The sequence below is a fragment of the Brassica oleracea genome, chromosome C1 (genome assembly GCF_000695525.1).
Source record: "Brassica oleracea var. oleracea cultivar TO1000 chromosome C1, BOL, whole genome shotgun sequence".
NCBI classification, from domain to species: domain Eukaryota; kingdom Viridiplantae; phylum Streptophyta; class Magnoliopsida; order Brassicales; family Brassicaceae; genus Brassica; species Brassica oleracea.
The window spans coordinates 6,060,905-6,082,796 of NC_027748.1; the positions used below are offsets into that span (position 1 = coordinate 6,060,905).

Below are 21,892 nucleotides of genomic sequence, written 5' to 3' on the forward strand. Positions count from 1 at the left end.
CAATATATTAACAATTAATCATTGATGTTTGAATTAACATTTAATACAATTGTTGGATTCGATTTCTGTTACATTATTAACATATAATATGAATACTTAACAACTAACAATTATATTTACCAATTTATTTACTTTTTGTATACAATTACCAATGCTCACACTTCCCGTTCAGTTTTTAGTCTCACTGTACATATACTTATTAACCACTATTATATGAGTTAACAGATAAGACAATTGTTAGTCACTAATAAAAATATATTTAATACAATCTAACATTTCAATTAACAAACGATGTAAATGTTCCATATATATGATAATAACATTTAATGTTCATAATCTAACATTGGCGCATACACAATTAGTTAACGGTTACTCCTATTTGTCGTTAGCGTCTAACACTATCTTTATCTTCTAATAATTTTACTATTGAAACTATGAGAATTACATTTTATATTAATACACAAATAAGACGTTTGTAGTGCCATCATGTTTATATATAAAATCTAACATTATCTTTGTAGATTAATATAAAGATTTCATCTTAACATGCATTCTATAACCACACGATATTCATTTATTGATAGAGCATATTATATAGTGTAGACCCTAAGTGTTTGAATAAGCTAACACTATAATTATCAGTTATGTGTAAATGGTTCTAATTAGCACTTATATAATACTATACTTCAGTGGTTACACATTACAATTAGTTGAAACCATTATATATACTCCGCGAATCCTTGATATCTCTTACTTCCCAAAATACACCGTGACAACTTGATATTTGTGCAGATTTTATTGAGATTTTTTTGCAGAGGGGCCCGCACACCAACACAATCATGTGGAGGACAATGAACTTATTATCAACCTATGTTTTAACAGTAACCTAGAAACCTAGAATGTTAGGCAACATGCTTTCAGTAAAGGATATTATGGGAATGGGGTACAAAATTATCTACAGGAGACTGGAGTTTTGAACCGTGTAGGTAGTTTGCAAATATTTTCCCCTAAAGTGTATCTAACTATCTCAAAATTTTAAGTAAAAATCTAGTCAAATGTTAACGGTAAAACGAACAAATACTACCACTTTATAGATAAAATACGAGACTAAATACTGAACATCTTTTAGTCTACAAGAAAAATATCTTTATAAACTCTCAAACATTACCCAAATTCAAAACATTCTTTTTTGATGGTCTTCATAGCCTCACGCTCCGGTCCACACAATCAACCTTACCTGCATCGGAAAAGGAGGCATGAGTATACAAAATTACTCAGTGAGGAGGCATGAGTATACAAAATTACTCAGTGAGGACGCTCAAAGCCGCCCACATGCAACTCAATAATAAAGCAATCAAATTCCACGTTCCATTCTAACAACCTAGCAATCTCATTCTATCAACCTAGCGATCTGTTTCCATCATTTCTTACTTAGCCATTTTCGTATTACTTATCCATTTTTATTCATTCAAAGTAAACACCTAGCATCCATTTATATCATTCCTTTACTTTAGCATTTCCTAACATTTCGACCAAAAGGTCCATCAACCTGCGGCTGTAGAAAAACATGCGGCTGTAGCCAAACCTACGGCTGAAGCCAAACTTGCGGCCGTAGCCAAACCTGCGGCCGAAGTCAAACCTGCGGCCGTAGCCAAACCTGCGACCGTAGCCGAACCTGTGGCCGTAGCCAAACCTCCTGCGGCCGAAGCCAACCTACGACCCGAAGGTCCATAACGGCCGAAGCCAAAACATACTTTCCTTATTTAATTTCATTGCTTAATCATGTATTTTCCTTATTTAAGTTCAATTTTCTATTCCCGTTATTTCCTTAATTAATTCATCCTTAGCCCATTTCTATTACGTTATCCACTTAACATACCAATTCTATTCAAGATCAATTCTACGTTCATTCACATAAACATATTAATTTAAACATCATCATCACAAAAATCTAACATGCAATTACCCTAAGAACGCAAGAACGTTCTTCGAACATTGAGAACCTTTTCGAAGAACGAAGAACGAACCTTCCGTAAATAATTACTCTAACACATAATCTTTATTTTAACAAACCAACAATGACCAAACTACAAATTACTAAGTTGCCACGAATCACACCCTCACCTTTATCTAATTTGGAAATGAGTCAGGAAAATCTCGGAAATGGATGTGCCTCATTTAACACGACTAGATTTTCATGACATGAAAAGATTGTTTCCTGCACGAGAACATGAAGGGTTCATAATCAAATGACATGCTTGTGGTGCAAGAAACATCTTAAACTCATAAGGTGCAACTTTGCTCACGTTCTTCTTTTTATGTATTAAATATGTACCCACAAAGAGACAATGTTAATGGCGTCCAATGATAACGATTAATCTCCAACAACATGGCTGCGTCTCCGGTGAAATGGGATGCACTTCCGGTGACTTTAGGTTCACTGCGGTTTGGATCGGTGGTGGTGGTGGTGTCACGACGCGACGGCTCTGGTTTCGCCTTAGTTTTGGCTTTGCTAATGCCCATCACTAGGACCCGGTTCATAACGTCCACAAAGGTTTCGTTGAAGGACCGTCAACACGATCTCAGCTCCGGTGGGCTATGATAAATCCAGCAACGAATGGTGCTGATAGGTGAAGAATGATGACTATGATGGCGGGACACGGCTTGATCTCCGGTGATGACGTGAACATAAGGAAAATACAGAGAGAAGGAGAAGGTGGTGGGTGAACGGTGGAGAGGTTAATGGGGAGGAAAAATAAAATTTGGCTGAGCTGTCTCTCTCTCCCCCACGATGTTGACGGCTCCAAAGGAAGAGGACAATGTTTAGGTTTTTATATAATTAGGTATAAACGCACACGGTTAAAATGATTGAGGAAGCTTTGGTTTAATAATAATAAAACTATCAAACCGGTTCATTTCAATAAAATGAGGTAAAACTAAACCAATTTTTAAACTGGGTTGGTTCATAAAACCTCTCGCGATTTCTTTTCTTCGAAATTAAAAATACTCCGGGAGCGGGTCGTTACAAGTTTCCTCTTCTGTAGAATGTGTCTCGGTGAAGAACAGGAAAACGATAAGATTGATAAGAAGAAGAACAAGAAGAGTAACCTAGAGCCAGCTGTTTCGACCCCCCCCCCCCATTTATTTGGGTCGATTTAAATTAATACATCTTTGTTTTTTAAAAAAAGAAGAGTAACTAAGAATGATCAATTGGATCCTAATTGTTCATACTCCAAGTACTACAATTGCATTAAAGTTTTTGTATAACTCTTCTTTCCTTAACATTTGCAGATTATTTTGGCTTTCTTGCTATTCACTTTTTGATACTTTAGAATTCCATTCTGATTGGGTTTTGTTATGCCAAAGCTTTGTATTGTTTTTGGATAGAATCAAGTTGAAGATTTTGATGGATCAACGGAACTTCCATCTATACATGTATGTATGGCCCCTCAACGGAATCCTCCGACTCTTGTTTTATCCTACGTTACATGGAAACGGAAGCGGATACATGGAATCGGAAGCGTATTGAAGCGTAAAAGCGAGATTTTTAAAAAAATTAGGAAACGGGTCGTATATCCATATATATATATATATATATATATATTAAAATATAAGAAAAATTATAAAATTTAGGACTAAAAATTATATGATTTAAACTTAAAATTAAGCATTTATTCATTTATAATAATTTTGAAATGATTTCATATTAAAACTGTGAAAATACACATAAATTAAGTTTAAAAGAAATTATTATATTAATTATTTTTAACACTTCATAAATAATTGACACAATATATTTGAATCTATGTTATATCTTTAATAAAAACCTCTATACATAAAGATACTTTATAGTATCAGTTTTAATATTTATATATTTATATTCTCTCTATTTCATTACTATTAAAATTTGAATTTTATATAAATTAAAACTAAGAATTTATATTTTTTTTTGTTAATTTGTGACATTGTGTTCCTTAAAAAGCGTGATTCCAAAACGGAATCGTAAACTTCCAACGTGTTTTTAAAGAGAATATTTTAGAAGCGTTTTGGAAGCGAGATTCCGTAAGCTTCCACAAGGTTTCGATTCCGAAGCGGGAAGCGGACGTCCGATGAAGCTTCCGTGAAACTTAGGTTTTATCCATGGTTTTAATTTCGATGCAGACTTTGATCTTGTGATGAAAAAGAACCATATACTATAGATAATCTATGTAATCTTATATCCTTTTTAACTGAATTATTTGTTATATGTTTCTTCTTCTGCAAATATTCGCCTTTGGGATATATTGATACGAGGTTAATATCTTCTCAAGTTCGGTTTGGTAGTTCCTGTATTGATTCTATGTTCTTTGCCTTTTTTGGTAAATGTATGCTGAACAAATAGGTGCACAGTTGATTAGTGCTAGTTGTTAAAAAAGTTTCTAATGTTTTTGTTTCTTGAATATATAATAACAGTGTATATGGTTTTATGAATTTATCGTTTTGTAATTAGGTCTCAGCCAGTCCAGAGTTTTCAGTGGGGAACCGACTCTGTAATATCTGTCCGGTTTAATCGGTACAAGCATCTTCCTAACGTTTACACTTTACACTACCAGGAAGAAGAAAAACAATCTGTATTTTATCCCCATATTTCTAAGTTTGGAGATTGTCAAAAGATTAAAACATTGAGCACTGTGAAATACAGAGACAGGCACTTGCCGAGCCATAAACGATGCGAGGAGAAGGAAAACTCAGTCCTACAGGAACAGTTATCACCAAACCTCTACGCAAAAGGAGGATCATCAAAGAAGTGTAACCTGATTAGTTTTTGTGGGTTTGTGATGGGATACTAGTGTTGTTCAAACATGAGAGATTGTGTTGGTATAGTAGGAAAATGAAACCAGTATATCTTTTGTAAGCTTCTCTTTACTATATAATTTATGCTAATTTTGGGATTTTTCTATTCACTAATATCATGTTAGTGATTATTCTTTTTGGATCTCAGAAACCTGTTCTTCAAAGTTATATTATATATGTTGACATCAAAGATCTACTATAAGATGATGATGCTACTTCCAGTAGATGGATTTGTAATGATGACTCTACTTCCAGTAGATGGATAAGATAACACTTGAGATTTGGTAGTAGGCAACGAGTGTAAGTCAGAGTTTGAAAAATGAACACTAATAAGAAAGATAAAACGAGATCTTCACTTGAAGTTTAGGGTAAAAAAAAGGAAAACATTCCTACAAGCAAGCATCTCTGGACAAGTCATTCATCATGTAAATGAAAGAGAAGAATCATAACCCTCTAACTTCCCAAACACACACTAAAGAAGATCACTGGTCATTAACGTTAATCAGTTCGTACTCAACGAGAGACAGATTGTTATCCTCCTTGACAGTGAAAGATGCAGGCTCAGTGGCTTCGATACGTCCCCATTTATCAACCCCTAGCCTCATTGTACCCTTGAACATGTCAATCCTCGAGTTGCGCAGTATCACCGTTTCTCCAGGCTTCATGATATCAACTATACACACAACAACAAATGAATCAATCCTATCAGTAAGCCTCAGGGAACTCCACAGCAACTGATACAATACTAATTATCTACAGGAAAAAGCTATGAAAGTTGGGGAATCATGTCAATCAAGATTCACCATAACTAAAATTGCACAAAGACAAAACACTAAGTCTTGTTCAGATTTTCACAGTAGCACCATTCCCATTTTCAGACAAAGATGATGGCTTTTTGTAATATCCCACCAGTGATCAAACATCAAAAGCATTAATTTGAACAAAGACATCACTACGGTTAAGACAAAACACTAATCTTGAGCAAAATTTTCCAAGTAAATCTGTTCACTTTTCAGACAAAGTTGATAGCTTTATTGCAAAAAAATATTACAAGGATTCATCAAAGGATAAACCTTTTATCAATATCACAACACCATTTCTACATCCTAAAAAGCTCAAAAGACAAGTGTGAGTAAGTAACCTTGATCGTTACGAGCAGTGAAGAGAATACACCCAGTCTCATCTCCGATGAGACACTCAGCGATTCGACTAGGCTGAGACGGACGACTCATAGAGCTCCCGGGACGAGCCTTCCGGGTTGTCGGAACCACCGGGTTGGAATCAACGACCTTAACAGTCAACGTGTGACCGGTCGTCCCAGGCTTCAGCTGTTCTACTTTCACAAACACCGGCTTTCTCTTCGCCGTCGCAGTTCCGGCAGTCGCCATCGCTCAGTAAAATGAACTAACTAACCCTAATGGTGGAGAATCTAGGGTTTTTAAAGACTGAGAGAGAACGATGAATTGATGCTTCTTCCGCTCTCTCCCGAGAAGACGGACGAGTGTGTTTTTTATCCTCTGCTTTTGCGTTATCGTGAGCTTGACACGTGTAAGGTTCTGATTCGATATTTTAATTATCACATTGACTAATTGAAAAGGTATTTAACTATTTATTCGTAATAACATTGATGTTACAACAAGTTTCAATAGACTTTAAAGCTTCTTTGGTGGTGGTGCTTCGGTTTCTGCAGCCACCACTACTAACGCTTGCTCTTCTTCTATTGGCGGCGATGTTGTCTTCTCCTCCGGTTGCTCCGTTTGAGTTTGTCCTTCTGGTTGCTTCTCCTCATCTTCTTCGGAATCTAACTGTACATTCTGCCTTTTGTATCTGATGACTACCACTATGATGAACACTGCAAATATCTAGAGTGTATCAGTTTTGTAAATTGACTAATAACTATTGTCACCAGTCTCAGATAAACCAACTAGTGAAGTTTTTTTAACCTGTGAAGAAACGGATCTTGAGACTAGTCAGGTTCCAGAAGGCAGTGATCATTGAGCCTGCCACGAACTTCTTGTGTGTGCATATTCCCCACGCTTCAACTATTCTCTTTTGTGCATTTTCAACTACACAAAAAGCAAACATCCTTTTAAAACTTCATGCTATGAGCAACTCAAAATTTAATAATAGTGAGTTTACCTTTTTGGTTAATCTGACTAGCATAAGATGAGTAGAGTTTTGGGACGGTGAAGCTGAGGAAGAAACCTGTTTCCATAATAATGTCAATTCTACTAGATACTTACAACAGCTACAAGAACACAAAGAATCAGTTGAAAAAATTGTTAGCAAGCATACCTAAAGCAAATAGCCTCCACAATGTTATGAGGTAACCATACTCGGCTCCTATTAGAGCAAAGGGTGCCACCTGAAAAATCAACATCATAAGGAAAATCTCAACGAGCAAACCACATTCATAGAGAATGAAGTCTTTAGTAAATTCTACTTTAAGTGTCATTGCTGGTTCGCCAGAGAAAAGCTGGGTCATCTTTGAAATCACCAAATTCGTGATGGGAAGCATTCTTCTAGCTACTCGTAACACATCCTCTTCACTCACTTTAACCTCTCTCCCCTCTGTTTCTTCAATCACCCTTTATTGATCAAAACCTCAATTATAATCTGTTTCATCTCATGTACAAGAAGAAACCCCCAAAAAAGAAAAAAAAATAGTACCTTTGGCGAAGAGAGTGTGACAAAAACGATACCCCAAGATACAGAAGTCCAACATGAGAGACCGCTGAGAAAACACTTCAAACACACACACACACAAAGGTTTCATCATGCATGAACGTGACAAATGACTGAAGCTAGAAATGATCAAAATCTAGAGAGTGAGCTCGATGTACATACCTAAAGCTAAAACCTTTAGCAAAGCAAGAAGATAAGAAACACAAACACCCAAAACCGAACCAAAGGGTCGACTTTGCAACATCTCTCCACATGATCAAATCGTTGATATTCTCTCTAATCCGCTCCAAATCACCTTCACAAACATCTGCAAAAAAAAAAAAAACCCCACACACACAGTTATTAAACTACAAACATCATATCAGAAGAAAAGAAAAAAAGTGAAATAACTAAAGTTAGGACCTTTACTCAGATCTGAAGAAGGCAACGAACTCTGTTTCTCCTTCTTAGACCGACCCGTCTTCTTATGCTTCCTCGGCTTTGTCATTTTTTCATCCGTCAACACAACAACAACAGGCTTCGTCTCCTCCTCCACCACCACCACCTCCGACCTCCGCCTCGATCTCCGGCAACTCCTCGGCGACGCACTACCCAAAAGACCGCTCTGCCCTCCCTTCGTCTTGCACCGCCGCGCAGCCTCCGCGGCCTCCATCTCGAACCGATTCGCTAAACGGGTCCTCGATTTCCGGAGAGGGGAAGGGGACAAGAGGAGGATCTCGCGGAGCGTAACAGGGGAAGACGGTGAGTATAGTGAGGCGGGAGACGGGTAAAGAGGAGTATCGTTGCTCTTGGGAGAGGATAGGACCAAATCGAGAGACGGAATCGGAGAATCTCCGTTGGTTTTGACGAGAGTGGTGGTATTGTTTCTCCGAGCGAGACGGGAAGGAGGTGTTGAAAAATCCATTGTTAATGTGGGTTTTTTTTTTTTTTTGGAAAAGGATTGATTTTTCCGAATCTGGAAGTTTATTAATTGAGAAAGAATCTCAGATAATTTATTGAAGATTGTTCTCTGCTTTTTTTTTTTTTTCTCCGGCTACTGTGTGGATCAGATAGCCGTTTGATGGATGGAGAGAAAAAAGACAACCTTTTGCTTATTTTGAAATCTTGCTCTTTTAACGGTAACGATGATAAGACATGATGGACATGGGAAGCTTTTTTTATTTTTATTTTTTAAATATCATTACATATTTTCTCTTTTTTTTTTTTTTAAGTTGATGACATGAATAAAACAAATGAATCGGATTTGTATATAAAAACAGAGTTTTGTAAAATTGAAAATGCAGTGACCATCACATGTGTCGCATCTTTATTTGGGTTGTGTCTAGTTTTGTATAGAAGAGTAGTGTTTAGATTTCTCCATTGAGCTTCAGAGCTTGAAGAGAAGCCTCTGTTTTCTTTAGATGGCGTTTGCAGAAGCCGTTGAGCCTCTCAAGTGCATCCTCTAGCATCCGGCCTTCTACTCCGATCGTTATCCTTACCCAGTTCTTCAGTCCCAAAGCCACTCCTGAAAAAAGCAAGAAAAGTTAAAAACTACTACACTTTCAAGTTTCATTTCTTGTGTACTCATTTGCATGCGTTTTTTATAGGTGTTGGTTTTACCTGGTAGCAAGACGAGGTTTTCTTCTGCGGCTAGCTTCATACAGAAGTCCATATCATCCTCTACGTCTTCCATCAACTGAAGCTCCAGCTTTGTCTGCAATACATTTGTTCTTGTTAAGAGTGAAGAGTAATACAAAAAAAAAAAATTGATCAACAATCATCAGGAGTATAGATAGTGAGATTTGTGGTACCAATAAGTAAGTGCATGACTCAGGTTTCTTGGTGCAGACAACGCAAGGAATGTCCATAAGCTTATCACAGACCAAGTCCACGTTCTGTTTTAGTATTGAATTCTTTTTGGCAAACATCTCTTTATTAGATTTTTCCAGGATCTGAGGAAGCGCATTCTGAACCAAAGTGTTAGCGTCTGGAGTTATGTCAAGATTCTGTTGGATAGATTGAGCCACCTGTCACCAGACCAAAAACAAAGAGAGCAGAGTGATTACTTGTAACACAAGCTAAAAAAACAATAGCTACAATGATAATCAGAAATAGAGAAAGAAAAAAACAGACCCCTGTGGACTTGAAGATGCCTTTAGGATCATTCAAAGCGATCCAACCGATTCTCCAACCAGGAACAATCCATCCTTTCGATATACCACCCAAAGTGATAACCGGAGCTATCGAACCAAACTCCCCCATTGGAACAAAAGGATTGTCTCCAAAGATTGTCTGGCTATAAACTTCGTCAGTGATCACCATTATCCCCAGCTTCCTAGCCATCTCCGCAACCTTCTTGAGATGATCATAAGAATAGACATTTCCACAAGGGTTGTTAGGGTTTATGATAACCATTGCGACAGTGTTCTCATCTGCCATGGCTTCGATGCCTTGGAGATCAATCTCCCATTCATTCTCGGGAAGTAGATCGTATTTGCGGACCTCGAGTCCACTGTAGACACAACGAGCCTCGTAGTGAGGGTAACTAGGCCGTGGGAGAAAGATGTTTGCGTTTGGTGCAGCCAGCGCCTGCATCAACACTTCTATCCCTTGGTTGCATCCCACGGTCATATATACATCGTTAGGCGTTACCTTGTTCGTTAAGTCCCGGTTCACGAAATCAGCGACCGCCCTGATTAACAACACATTCGATTAAAGTTAACTCCTAGTTGTGGACAATAATAATAGCCCAAAAAAATAATAATATAAGCATATCATATTGTATAAAAGGGGATTAAACTGTGGATTCTAAAGAAAATATTTATGAGTAAATAGTAAGAGTGACTATATATTACTGTCTGGCAGGGAGGAATCCGGCGGCGGGACCGTAAGAGTTACCCTTGCCGGAGCGGAGGACATCAGAAACGGCGTTTTCTACGTGGATGGAGGTTCGGTAACAAGGGTACACAGAAGGGTCACCGTGTGCAAGTGGTAAAAGAGGCTTTTTGATGTCTGGAGTGCAAAGATCAAAGAGCTTGTAGACGATAACTCTCATTGTGACGCTGGAGGCTTTAGCTGCGGTGTCGCTGCCTTTGAAACGCCAAACGCTGTTATCGGACTCATACTGCGTCTGCCTCTCTGCTTCTTCCTCGGTTTGAAGGGCAGAAACTCGGAGGTGGCTGTGGTGGCTCATTTTGTTAATTATATTGATTCTCTTGGGAGTCTTGTAGAGTTTGAAAGGTGAATGTTTATATGAAGAGGCTAACAAAAGAAGTATTTATAGAGGAAAGAAAACAATCAAAAGTCTTTGGATCAAATTGTATTGGTCAATCGCAGACTTTCTACACCTTTGAATTATAGACTTTGGATGGAAGGTTGATAATATATACTATATAGTATTATCGGTGTGCGTTACGGAGAAAATATAATACAAAAATATGTTGACGTAAAAATTTCGTTGTTTGATGCTTTGCTAATGCTCGATTTCCCCAAACAAATTGCCCTATTTACAGTTGAATTTCATTACTATTAACCAGAAAATACTGGTGAAAATATTGTCATGAAACGTAAGAAGTTGAATTATGAAACGTGGAAATATTGGTGATACCTAATACAAATGACACCTTTTTCAAATTACATGAAAGAATGAATGATTCTTTGTGTGACATAACAATATTGAAACTATATGTTTTTTTTTTTTAAACTATATGTATTGTTTCTTAACAATAACTATAAGTGGTATTAATAAATGGTTTTATCGTTAATGGAGTATTCTTTATTCTCAACTCGCCATATACTAAATCCAACATGGTTAAAATATATAAGCTCGCGCCATCATGCTTTGACTCGACTCGAATAAACTGACGTTCTAACGGACAAGCATGGCTGCATACACATACGCGCGCAGACACAATAATCCAAAGTTTCGAACATAATATGAACTAAAAGATTCTAAGCATCAATTATGTCATGTCTTTGGGAACGTGAAGTTTATGACAACACAGTTAGTTTTGAGATATGTTCCTTTTGAATATAGAAGAAACGTTTTGTTACCGTTTTATTATGTTTTGAAAATAGTTCGCAGGCGGCCAAAAAATATTTAAACCACGCATGCATGCGTTACTGAATTAAACGTTCTGTTACAGATATAGGGTATATATAAGGTAGCGTCAGGATTACTTTTGTTTCGTAGAATATCATACACACCCACATCAATACAACCAAAGCGAAGAAAAATTGGTTAAGATGATGATGATGAAAGTAGCTTTTGCGATGACGTGCATGCTGTTAGCAGTCACAAGCGCCGACAACGTAGACTGTCCTTGGCCACCTGAGTGCGTAGAGGTGGCTAACATGATGGTGGATCAATGCAAGTTGTTCTTCGTCCAACAGGAGTCGCCTCCCACCGTCGAGTGCTGCAGCTGGTTCAGTAGCCACAACCTTTGAAGCAATCAGGCCTGGCGTTTTGGCTCTCTCTGAGCAGTGCCATTTCGGCGTTGGCTTCCCCATGTCTAAAACCATCCATGTGCTTGTAAGATCCATTCCTTTGACCAAACTCTTTAACCGTTTCTTGATTTTGAATCTCGGTTATTACAAGTTGTTCAACGGATTCAGAACAAATATCATTTAATTCCGAAATATATCTAAACAAAGAAAAAAATTATTTTAGCTAGAAAATAGTGACTCAATTGTGTTGTAGAACAAAAATTCGATGTTATCAGAAGTGCGGAACATGATTGTTTCTAGTATTAATGTATTGGTAAAACAAATTTTTGAAAAAACTTAATTACAATTTCAGTGTGGTTTATTTCGACCGGTTTAGATATAGTTTTCAAAAATTTGTTTTGGTTTTCTTGATGAGATGTAATCGATAATTTGTTTTGTTATTGATTTTGATAGACTTGATTGACATTGAGTAAAAGAAGTTCAGACAGAAAAAATAATAAAATTAAAAATAGAAAAAAGAGTTTTGTATTTGAAATGAATGATTCAAGAAACCCTAGTGGGGTTTAATTATTTCATCACGAGTGATGTTTAGATTTCGCCATTTTCACTCAGCTTCAGAGCTTAAATAGAAGCTTATGTTTTCTTCTGATAACGTTTGCAGAAGCCATTGAGCCTCTCAAGTGCATCCTCAAGCATCTGAGCTTCTACTCCGATCGTTATCCTTATCCAGGTCTTCAATCCCAAAGCCGCTCCTTCAAAACCAAGATAAGGTTTCCATCTTCAAACTTAAATCTACTCATCTTTCATTTTTTTTTTTTGAATGAATGTAAAATTATATTCAAGCAAAAAACGGTATCAACTAGTGCAGCTGTTTTGTTTCATTTTTATGTACTTATTTACATTTATATAGGTGTTTACCTGGTAGCAAGACGAGGTTTTCTTCTTTGGCTAGCTTCATACAGAAATCCATATCATCCTCTTTGCCTGTAATATTTTTGTTATTAAGAATCACCCAAATTGATCAAGAATCATCAAAAGTGTAAATAGAAGTGGTACCAATAAGTAAGTGCAGGACTCAGGTTTCTTGGTGCAGACCACGCAAGGAATGTCCTTTAGCCTATCACACACCAATTCCACATTCTGTTTCAGTATCAAGTTCTTTTCCGCAAACGTCTCTTTAGTCGACTTCTCCAGGATCTCTGGAAGCGCAAACTGAAACACTGTGGTAACGTCTGGATTTATGTCAATATTATGTTGGATTGATTGAGCCACCTGATAGAAAAAAACAAAACAAGAGTGATTACTTGTAACACAAGAAAACATCTATTAATATGATGAGCGCAGAGGAAAAACAGACCCCTGTGGACTTTAAAAGGCCTCTGTGATCATTCAAAGCTATCCATCCGATTCTCCAACCAGGAACAATCCATCCTTTTGATATACTACCCAAAGTGATAACCGGAGCTATCAAAGAGAACTTCCCCATTGGAACAAAAGGGTTGTCTCCGTAGATTGTCTCTCTATAAACTTCGTCGGCTATCACCATTATTCCCAGCTTCCTAGCCGTCTCCGCAACCTAAAAAAAAGAGTTTCATGCATCACAAACAATGTACAATATCCCTCTAATCAAAGCTTATTAGAGTTGTGAATCAATACCTTCTTGAGATGATCATGAGAATAGACATTTCCACAAGGGTTGTTAGGGTTTATTATAACCATTGCGACAGTGTTCTCATCTGACATGGCTTCTATGCCTTGGAGATCAATCTCCTATTCTTTCTCGGGAAGTAGATCGTACTTGCGGAACTCGAGTCCACTGAAGATGGAACGGGCCTCGAAGTGAGCGTAACTAGGCCGTGGAAGAAGGATGTTAGCATTTGGTCGAGCCAGCGAATGAATCACCACTTCTGTCCCTTGGTTGCATCCCACGGTCATGTATACATCGCTAGACGTTACCTTATTCGTCAAGTCACGGTTCACGTAATCAGCGACCGCCCTGATTAACAAACACATTCCATCAAATTTAGTTGCACATACTAAAGAACATGGCTGGTTCTGAACATAATTTAGTGAAACAATATTGGTCTTGTTCTCTAAATCTTTTGAAGATAATATACATAGATTTCTAAATTGTTTAAGTTTATTTATTAAAGTTCGTAATAAATGTTTATGGCCTCCAAAATTGCATCTAAAAGAATATTAAGAGTAGAAAGTAAGAAAGAATATTACTGTCTAGCTGGGAGAATTCCGGCGGCTGGGCCGTAGGAGTTACCCTTTCCGGAGCGGATAACATCCACGACGGCGTTCTCGACGTGGATGGACGTGCGGAAACAAGGGTACACAGCAGGGTCACCGTGCCCAAGAGGTAGAAGATTCTTTTTGTTTTCGAGGCTGCAAAGATCGAAGAGCTTGTAGACGATAACTCTCACCATGACGCTAGAGGCTTTCGCTGCCGTGTCGCTGCCCCTGAAACGCCAAACGTTGTTGTCAGAAGCATCCTGCGTTTGAGTCTGTGCTTCTGTCTCGGTTTGAAGGGTAGGAACTATGAGGTGGTTGTAGTAGCTCATTGTTTGTAGAGTTTGTAACCTGAGTGGTTTGTATGAAGAAGCCAACAAAAAGTATTTATAGAAGAAATACTACAATAAAAATTTAGTAGTCAATTACAGACTTTCTACACTATAGACTTTGGATAAAAAGTTTGGTGTTCATAATATTGTAGAGATTCTCTCACGTTATATGCGACAAATGAGGATAATACTTTATATTTGCCCACTTTTGATTATTGTGTTTCAATTCATATAGTTTTAAATTACAGATCTAAACTTCCCAATCTGTCTATCTATCTGTTCATGTCTGGTGCTTGTCACTATACATCTACTATATATGTTAAATCGATCGGTTGAACCAAATATTCTTATATTTAAATCCCCCACGTTGTTCGTTCAGAACCTTAGAGCATCATTATCGGTGACACCTCTTTTTGGTTTCTAAAATTTTTTTTTTTTTGTTTCGGCTGATTTAAAAAAAAAAAAAAAAAAAATCACGGGCCGCCACGTGTCGGTGGGGCCCGCGAACAGTTCACAAAACCCACCACGATCGTTTCTTCATTCAAGCTTTTTGCAACCGGTTTTGCAACTTTTGTGGGACTCAAACCTTTAAAAACTCTTTTGGAACCTGCAATAATGGTGCTCTTAGAATCTGCCTAAAAGTGTTACTGATATTATCATCCACTAACAATCATACAATAGCTACAATAATTTTCACTGAATTCCAAATTAAGATCATAATCACCAATAATGTAACTTACACATGTTTGGACTATTTTGTTTTCAAATATTTTTCTGAACTTGTTAATTTAAATATTCGTTGGGTAGACATTGCACCCTAGAGATGTCAGACAGGCAAATTCGCGTCCAAATAACCCAATTCGTAGCGGGTTGAATTTTTCTATGGATTGTGCGAGTCAGCCTGCTGCGGGTTACGGTTTATATATATGTCAAAGTCTACCATGCCTAGTTAAATGGTTTTACAGGCCAACCGTGGGTTTAAAATATGTTATGTAGTTTTCATGTTATAAATGTCATTTTAAACTATGTTATGTAGTTTTATACCATGAACATCATTTTACAATAAATGTGACTTATAAAAAAGATCATAAAAATTTTCTTTTGTAAAATCTCGACATACATATACAAACTGCAATCCGCGGGCCGCCAGTGGGCTACTTGGACATAACCCACGGGTTACGGTCTACTTTGACATCGCGATTCGCACCTATACCAGATTTCTTATTTTTTTGGGAAAAACCTATATCAGAATAGTTTGTTTTAGTTTTTGACAGCCGAGTCAATCTCATACGAAAACATGAATTAGATTTAACATAGATAGTATATTATAAGAATAGACTAATCCCTTTTTTTTTGACCAAACCAACATTGCATTACTTAGAGTTTACTCTCCGAAAATGGAGTTTGTTACACACATAGCAAGCAATGATTTTGCCACACAATCGGCCTCAGTATTAATCCTTAATATGCATGATTCAGTGCCACACAATCGGCCTCAGTATTAATCCTTAATATGCATGATTCAGTGCCACACAATCGGCCTCAGTATTAATCCTTAATATGCATGATTCAGTGGTACGTAGGTCTGGTTATGTTCTTGGATACTCGATATGAAATAGCCATTCACTAGGTGTTTATAGTTCTTGTTAGTTGTATACAGCATAGCTTCCGTTGATAATTTTGGAAAAATCAAATTTTATGTCTTGGGAACGTGAAGTTTACGTCAACACAGTCAGTTTTGAGATATGTTCCTTTTGAATACTAGAAGAAACGCTCGTTTTATGTTTTGAAAATAGTTCGCGCGCGGCCAAACAGTATTTAAAACCATGCGTGCATGCGTTACTGAATTAAATGTTCTGTTACAGACTTACAGTATATAAGATAGCTGTCAGGATTACGTTTGTTTCATAGATAACATACAAGCCCACATCAAAACAAACAAGCCAAGAAATTTTTGTAAAATGGTTAAGATGATAATGATGAAAGTAGCGTTTGCGATGACGTGCATGCTGTTTGCAGTCACAACCGCCGACCAGGTGGACCGTCCCTGGCCGCGGGAGTGTCTAGAGGTGGCGAACGTGATGGTGGAACAATGCAAGCTGTTCTTCGTCAAACAGGAATCGCCTCCCACCGCCGAGTGCTGCGGCTGGTTCAGTAGCCGCCGTGAGAAGGCTAAGGACAGGAGGCGGATTTGCAGGTGTGTGGAGTTTCTGACCACAGCCTTTGAAGCAATCAAGCCAAGCGTTTTGTCTCTCTCTGAGCAGTGCCATTTCGGCGGTGGCTTCCCCATTTCTAAAAACCACGCATGTACTTGTAAGATCCATTCCTTTGACCAAAACTCTTTAACGTTTGCTTGCTTTTTGTATCTTACGGCTGACAGTATAAGATGTCATCTTGTTTTTTTTTGTATTTCTGCAGAGCATGTGGAGATTCAGAGGAGTAGACAAAGAACATAATGATGTTGTATCTCAAGGCTGTTTCAATTTCTTGTTTCATTTGTTTGTATGAAAATAAACCAGATTGCTACCATAAATATATTACATCTTCTGGGAGACGATCATTACTGATTTTTACAGACACAACTTAGAAAAAAATATCTCATTTTTCAAACTTGGTGGCGGTTTATAGACAAAGAAGTGTTGGGAAAATTATCCAATATCGATGAGATGAAGATGGTATTAGACAACTAGAAAATTTAAGAAGAAGACTCTTAATATTTAGGAAAGGGTTTACTACAAAGATTTTGTTTTTGGAAACTCTCTCTTACAAATATTTTCTCTCTTTGTTTTTCTTGATTCTTGGATGATTACAAATGGTGCTAAGCACCCCTATTTATACTAGTAAGTGGAGACTACAAGTTAGTTCTACACACTTCATCTTCTACACACTTCTTGAGACCGTAAAGACTCTTCTTTAATCGGCACACCAAGTCTTCTTTTCCTGGAACCTTGAATCCTTCAGGTTGCTCCATATAGATCTCCTCCTCGAGTTCACCATGTAGAAAGGCCGTCTTGACATCGAGTTGTTCAATCTCCAAGTCTAGAACTGCTGCTAGACCAAGAACCACTCGGATAGAGGACATCTTCACCACTGGAGAGAATATTTCTTCAAAATCTATGCCTTTCTTTTGGTTGAATCCTTTCACAACCAATCGAGCTTTGTATCTTGGATTTGAGCTTCTATCTTCATACTTCAACCTATACACCCACTTGTTCTTCAAGGCTCTCTTTCCTTTTGGTAGCTTCATCAGCTCATAAGTGTGATTATCATGCAAGGATTGCATTTCATCTTGCATAGCTTCAACCCACTTATCTTTATGGGTGTCTCCTATGGCCTCCTCATAGCTTTGAGGCTCCCCCTCATCTGTAAGATTAACGTACTCATCTCGATAATATCTTACAGATGGTCTTGTCTCTCTTCCAGACCTTCTTGGCTCATGTTCTTCCTCTGGCTCCACTTGAACTTCTTCTTCACCTTCATCACCATTCTGATCCATGATAGGATCCCCTTCACCCTCATCTCCAATCACTTGTTCATGATCTTGAGGCTTATGAGAATCTTCATTCCTTACAACCCTTAGCTTTGGTTTCTTTGATTTGTTGATGTCTTCGATTGTTTGATCTTCGAAGAAAACAACATCTCTGCTCCGGATAACTTTTCTGTTAACCGGATCCCAAAGCCGATAGCCGAATTCGTCTTTTGGTGATCCAAGATAAATGCACTCTTTAGTCTTAGAGTCTAGCTTGGCTCGTTCATCCTTAGGTATATGGACAAACGTTCTGCAACCGAACACCTTCAAATGGTTGTAAGAGACCTTCTTACCCGACCAAACTTCCTCCGGGACATCGCCTTCCAAAGGGACTGATGGTGTAAGATTTATGACGTCCACTGCAGTCTTTATGGCTTCTCCCCAAAATGGTTTGGGTAGTTTAGCGTGAGAGAGCATGCACCGAACTCTTTCTGTGATCGTTCGATTCATTCTTTCAGCTAGCCCGTTCAGTTGTGGCGTCTTTGGTGGTGTCTTCTCCATCCTGATTCCATGAGCTTTGCAAAACGCTTCAAAGGGACCTCGGTACTCTCCACCATTGTCAGATCGAACACACTTGAGTTTTTGACCCGTACTTCGCTCTGCTTGGGCTACAAACTCCTTGAAAGCATCAAGAACTTGATCTTTTGACTTCAAAAGGTATACCCATACCTTCCTTGAATGGTCATCAATAAAGGTGACGAAATATGATGCCCCTCCATTGGATTTCTCGGACATGGAGCATACGTCAGTATGCACAAGATCAAGAATATGCTTTCTTCTCATAGGCGTAGATGATCTTCGGAAAGCGACCCTATGTTTTTTCTGGTTAAGCAATCATGACATGGTGAGAGAGAAATACCTTTCATATCAGGAAGAAGTTTCTTGCTAGAAAGTATACTTAAACCTTTCTCACTCATATGCCCGAGTCTTCGGTGCCATATATCGATGTCATCACTTGCAACGTTTACTTCTTCCTTGCAAAGCTTGGCTTGTGTTACATATAAAGAGCCTTCTTTTCTTCCTCGAGCCATGATCAAACTTCCTTTGGTTAACTTCCATTTGCCACCACCAAAATGACTGTCCAAGCCGACATCATCGAGCTTTCCGGTTGATATGAGATTGAGTCGCATGTCGGGAACATGTCTCACATCCTTGAGAACTATCTTACATCCAGTGTTTGATGTAAGAATAACATCCCCCTTTCCAATGATCTTGCTTCTTCCTTGATTTCCCATTTGAACATTACCAAAGTCACCACTTTGATAGGTTGTGAAGAAGCTTCCATGAGGGGTGACGTGAAAAGAAGCACCAGAATCAACGATCCATGAGCTATCATCAGAGCTAAGATTACATTCTCCAACGAGATATAATTCTTCGCTCTGGTCTTCCACAATGGTGGTAGTCTTTTCTTCATGCTTCTTTGTAGGATTGAACCGGTCTGGTTTGATATTACCAGCTTGTTTGTCTTTCTTGAAAAACCGACATTCCGACTTCATGTGACCCTGTTTGCCACAGTAATAGCAAGTAACTCTCGGACGTGACTTGGATCTTCCTCGAGATTGGTCTCGTCCTCTGCTTCGGTTTTGACCACGAGTCTCTTCTCTACCTCGTCTATCAACAATGTTAGCTTCTGAATATGAACTCGAACCTCGTTCCTTCCTGCGAACTTCTTCGTTTAGAAGGCTATCAGTGACGGTGTCCATGGTAAGCTTTCCCTCCGGTGCTGAATTGCTTAGAGTGACAACTAGTGTGTCCCAACTCTCCGGCAGTGAACTGAGGAGTAAAAGGGCTTGCATTTCGTCTTCAACCTTCATATCAACTTTGTTAAGCTGATTTACAATCCCCTTGAAATTGTTCAAGTGCTCCATCATGCTCTGGCCATCCTTGTACTCCAACTTTACCAACCGTCGAACAAGAAGAGCTTTGTTTCGAGGTGTTTTCTTTTGAATCATGGATTCAAGTTTTGTCCATAATTCAAAAGCATTTGTGTAGGTAGAGACATGTTCAAAAAGAGATCGGTCGACATACTTACGGATTACGGCAACCGCCTTTCTATTAAGAATCTCCCATGCTTTATCATCCTTTCCTTCCGGCTTATCCTTCATGATGATGGGCTCATGCAAATCCTTACAATAAAGGTGATCTTCCATCATCGGTTTCCAATAAGAGAAGTTGTCCGTCGTGAGCTTGAACATGTCACCTTCAAAGGTAACGGTGGCCTCCATCTTGAATCTCACGGGTCTTGATGTTATGTTTGAGCCTAGCTCTGATACCAGCTGTTGGGAAAATTATCCAATATCGATGAGATGAAGATGGTATTAGACAACTAGAAAATTTAAGAAGAAGACTCTTAATATTTAGGAAAGGGTTTACTACAAAGATTTTGTTTTTGGAAACTCTCTCTTACAAATATTTTCTCTCTTTGTTTTTCTTGATTCTTGGATGATTACAAATGGTGCTAAGCACCCCTATTTATACAAGTGAAGGAGCACACTCCAACAAGTTCTAGATTTCTCTAAATTATTATTTATTTCAAAATATCTAACTCCATAACTTCCTCTCTTCTTCTACACAATTCTTCTTCTATACTTCTCCACTTTTCTCTAGATGTTTCTTCTTCTTGGACTAAGGCTTGATTATGATTTGATAAGTTTTGGGCTTAAGGAGGGAAATCCAACAAGAAGAAATAGAGAATAAGAGACTAATGGAACTTGACAACAATACAGGAGATGTCATCTTTGCTCTTCTTAGATATAGCTTCCTCTATTAAGTGCTTTGCTGCTGCTTTCGGATCTTTAATACTCTTGATAGCATCAACTGCTTCTTTGTTCGACATTACCTGCACATACAACCATCATCATGTTAGAAAAAACTTACTCCAAGGCAAGAAGATTACACTTGAGTCATTTGACTTGCCTTCCAAATACCATTACTAGCAAAAACGATGAACTCAGTCTGATCATCAATAGCCTGATGCGTAATGTCTGGTTCTGAGCTCAGATGTATCTTTAAACTCTATCTCCAAAAGCTCTCGCGACCTCTAACTGTCCATCCACTCGTGGTAATACATACATCTGGTACCAAAACCGTAATATACACAGCTTTTTACTTGGAATATTTGATACAAAGCCACCTCGCTTCTCTTTTATCTTTTCTCTCCTTGCTTGGTTCATGATCAACTGAGAGCTGATGCGCAACGCCATTCTTAGACATCACTGCCCTTGAGTCTCCAACATTAGCAACCACTAGCTTCTGACCATCGATTAAAATCCCGGTTACAGCCGTTGACCCGCCTTTACCAAGCTTAAGGGACTGCTGAAGTATTGTTGGGAAAGATAACGGATAATATTTTCTTCGAGAGGTTAAGATGGAATGTAGACGGTTTATGTTTGAGATAGCTTTCGTATTTCAGGAAAGAGATTTTCTACTAAGGCTTGTGTTTGGAGATTTCTTGGAGACTTTTAAAACTCTTTATGAAATGTTTTCTCTCTATTACTTTTCTTGATTCTTGGATGATACAAATGGTGCTAAACACCCCTATTTATACAAGTGAAGAAGCAAACTCTAACATGTTCTAGATTTCTCTAAATTATTATCTTATTTCAAAATATCTAACATTAATTTTTCTACTCCATAACTTTCTATCTTCTTCTCCATAATTCTAGATAATTCTTTCTCCTTGCGCTCTTCTTTTGGGCTCTTAATATGGATCATGATTTTGGGTTTTGGGCTAATGGAGGAAAAAACCCAACAAATCTCTCCCTTTCCGACTTAGGCCGAAACCGTTGTCATGTCGGTGCCTTTGCAGCAATCTTCAAACTTCTTGATCGGTAATACCTTGGTCATAAAGTCT

The 21,892-nt window shown here is 38.1% G+C and overlaps 4 protein-coding genes and 2 pseudogenes across 5 annotated transcripts; 1 reads left to right on the forward strand and 5 right to left on the reverse strand.

Moving 5' to 3' along the window:
• Positions 1–5,138: 5,138 nt before the first annotated feature.
• On the reverse strand, positions 5,139–6,320 carry LOC106306929 (uncharacterized protein At4g28440-like). The gene is made up of 2 exons (XM_013743763.1): positions 5,975–6,320; positions 5,139–5,506 (listed from the first exon to the last, which is right to left on the reverse strand). The coding sequence occupies exons 1-2, from the start codon at positions 6,219–6,221 to the stop codon at positions 5,316–5,318; spliced, it is 438 nt and encodes a 145-aa protein (XP_013599217.1). The 5' UTR covers positions 6,222–6,320; the 3' UTR covers positions 5,139–5,315.
• A 99-nt stretch (positions 6,321–6,419) lies between these two features.
• LOC106306784 (reticulon-like protein B18) lies at positions 6,420–8,603 on the reverse strand. Of its 2 annotated transcripts, none has more exons than XM_013743568.1 (8): positions 7,921–8,603; positions 7,681–7,825; positions 7,504–7,578; positions 7,277–7,421; positions 7,129–7,198; positions 6,973–7,038; positions 6,777–6,899; positions 6,420–6,685 (listed from the first exon to the last, which is right to left on the reverse strand). In XM_013743568.1, the coding sequence occupies exons 1-8, from the start codon at positions 8,420–8,422 to the stop codon at positions 6,486–6,488; spliced, it is 1,326 nt and encodes a 441-aa protein (XP_013599022.1). In that variant the 5' UTR covers positions 8,423–8,603; the 3' UTR covers positions 6,420–6,485. The 2 variants fall into 2 exon arrangements, with proteins under 2 accessions (XP_013599022.1, XP_013599100.1); XM_013743646.1 differs by having other exon boundaries at positions 7,927–8,528.
• Positions 8,604–8,864: 261 nt separating this feature from the next.
• On the reverse strand, positions 8,865–10,690 carry LOC106292912 (probable aminotransferase TAT1). The gene is made up of 5 exons (XM_013728580.1): positions 10,353–10,690; positions 9,631–10,189; positions 9,309–9,524; positions 9,118–9,211; positions 8,865–9,022 (listed from the first exon to the last, which is right to left on the reverse strand). Exons 1-5 carry the CDS (start codon positions 10,688–10,690, stop codon positions 8,865–8,867), a joined length of 1,365 nt encoding a protein of 454 aa, XP_013584034.1.
• Positions 10,691–12,470: 1,780 nt separating this feature from the next.
• On the reverse strand, positions 12,471–14,717 carry LOC106292921 (annotated as a pseudogene).
• A 1,718-nt stretch (positions 14,718–16,435) lies between these two features.
• LOC106302710 lies at positions 16,436–17,057 on the forward strand. The gene is made up of 2 exons (XM_013739167.1): positions 16,436–16,823; positions 16,929–17,057. Coding segments are annotated over exons 1-2 (354 nt in total). The 5' UTR covers positions 16,436–16,471; the 3' UTR covers positions 16,931–17,057.
• A 3,683-nt stretch (positions 17,058–20,740) lies between these two features.
• The window catches only part of LOC106329954, a 2,265-nt pseudogene continuing 1,113 nt past the window's right edge, over positions 20,741–21,892 (reverse strand).

Bases quoted from the DNA above. Each gene is read 5' to 3' on its own strand.
- LOC106306929 (XM_013743763.1), bottom strand. From the start codon at position 6,221: ATGGCGACTGCCGGAACTGCGACGGCGAAGAGAAAGCCGGTGTTTGTG. The intron at 5,507-5,974 runs GTTACTTACTCA...TTGTGTGTATAG, and splicing joins CACTGCTCGTAACGATCAAG to TTGATATCATGAAGCCTGGA.
- LOC106306784 (XM_013743568.1), bottom strand. From the start codon at position 8,422: ATGGATTTTTCAACACCTCCTTCCCGTCTCGCTCGGAGAAACAATACC. The intron at 7,579-7,680 runs GTATGTACATCG...GTGTGTTTGAAG, and splicing joins GCTAAAGGTTTTAGCTTTAG to TGTTTTCTCAGCGGTCTCTC. The intron at 7,039-7,128 runs GTATGCTTGCTA...TTATGGAAACAG, and splicing joins GTGGAGGCTATTTGCTTTAG to GTTTCTTCCTCAGCTTCACC.
- LOC106292912 (XM_013728580.1), bottom strand. From the start codon at position 10,690: ATGAGCCACCACAGCCACCTCCGAGTTTCTGCCCTTCAAACCGAGGAA. The intron at 9,525-9,630 runs GTCTGTTTTTTT...GTCTGGTGACAG, and splicing joins GCATCTTCAAGTCCACAGGG to GTGGCTCAATCTATCCAACA. The intron at 9,023-9,117 runs GTAAAACCAACA...TGCTTTTTTCAG, and splicing joins AAACCTCGTCTTGCTACCAG to GAGTGGCTTTGGGACTGAAG.
- LOC106302710 (XM_013739167.1), top strand. From the start codon at position 16,472: ATGGTTAAGATGATAATGATGAAAGTAGCGTTTGCGATGACGTGCATG.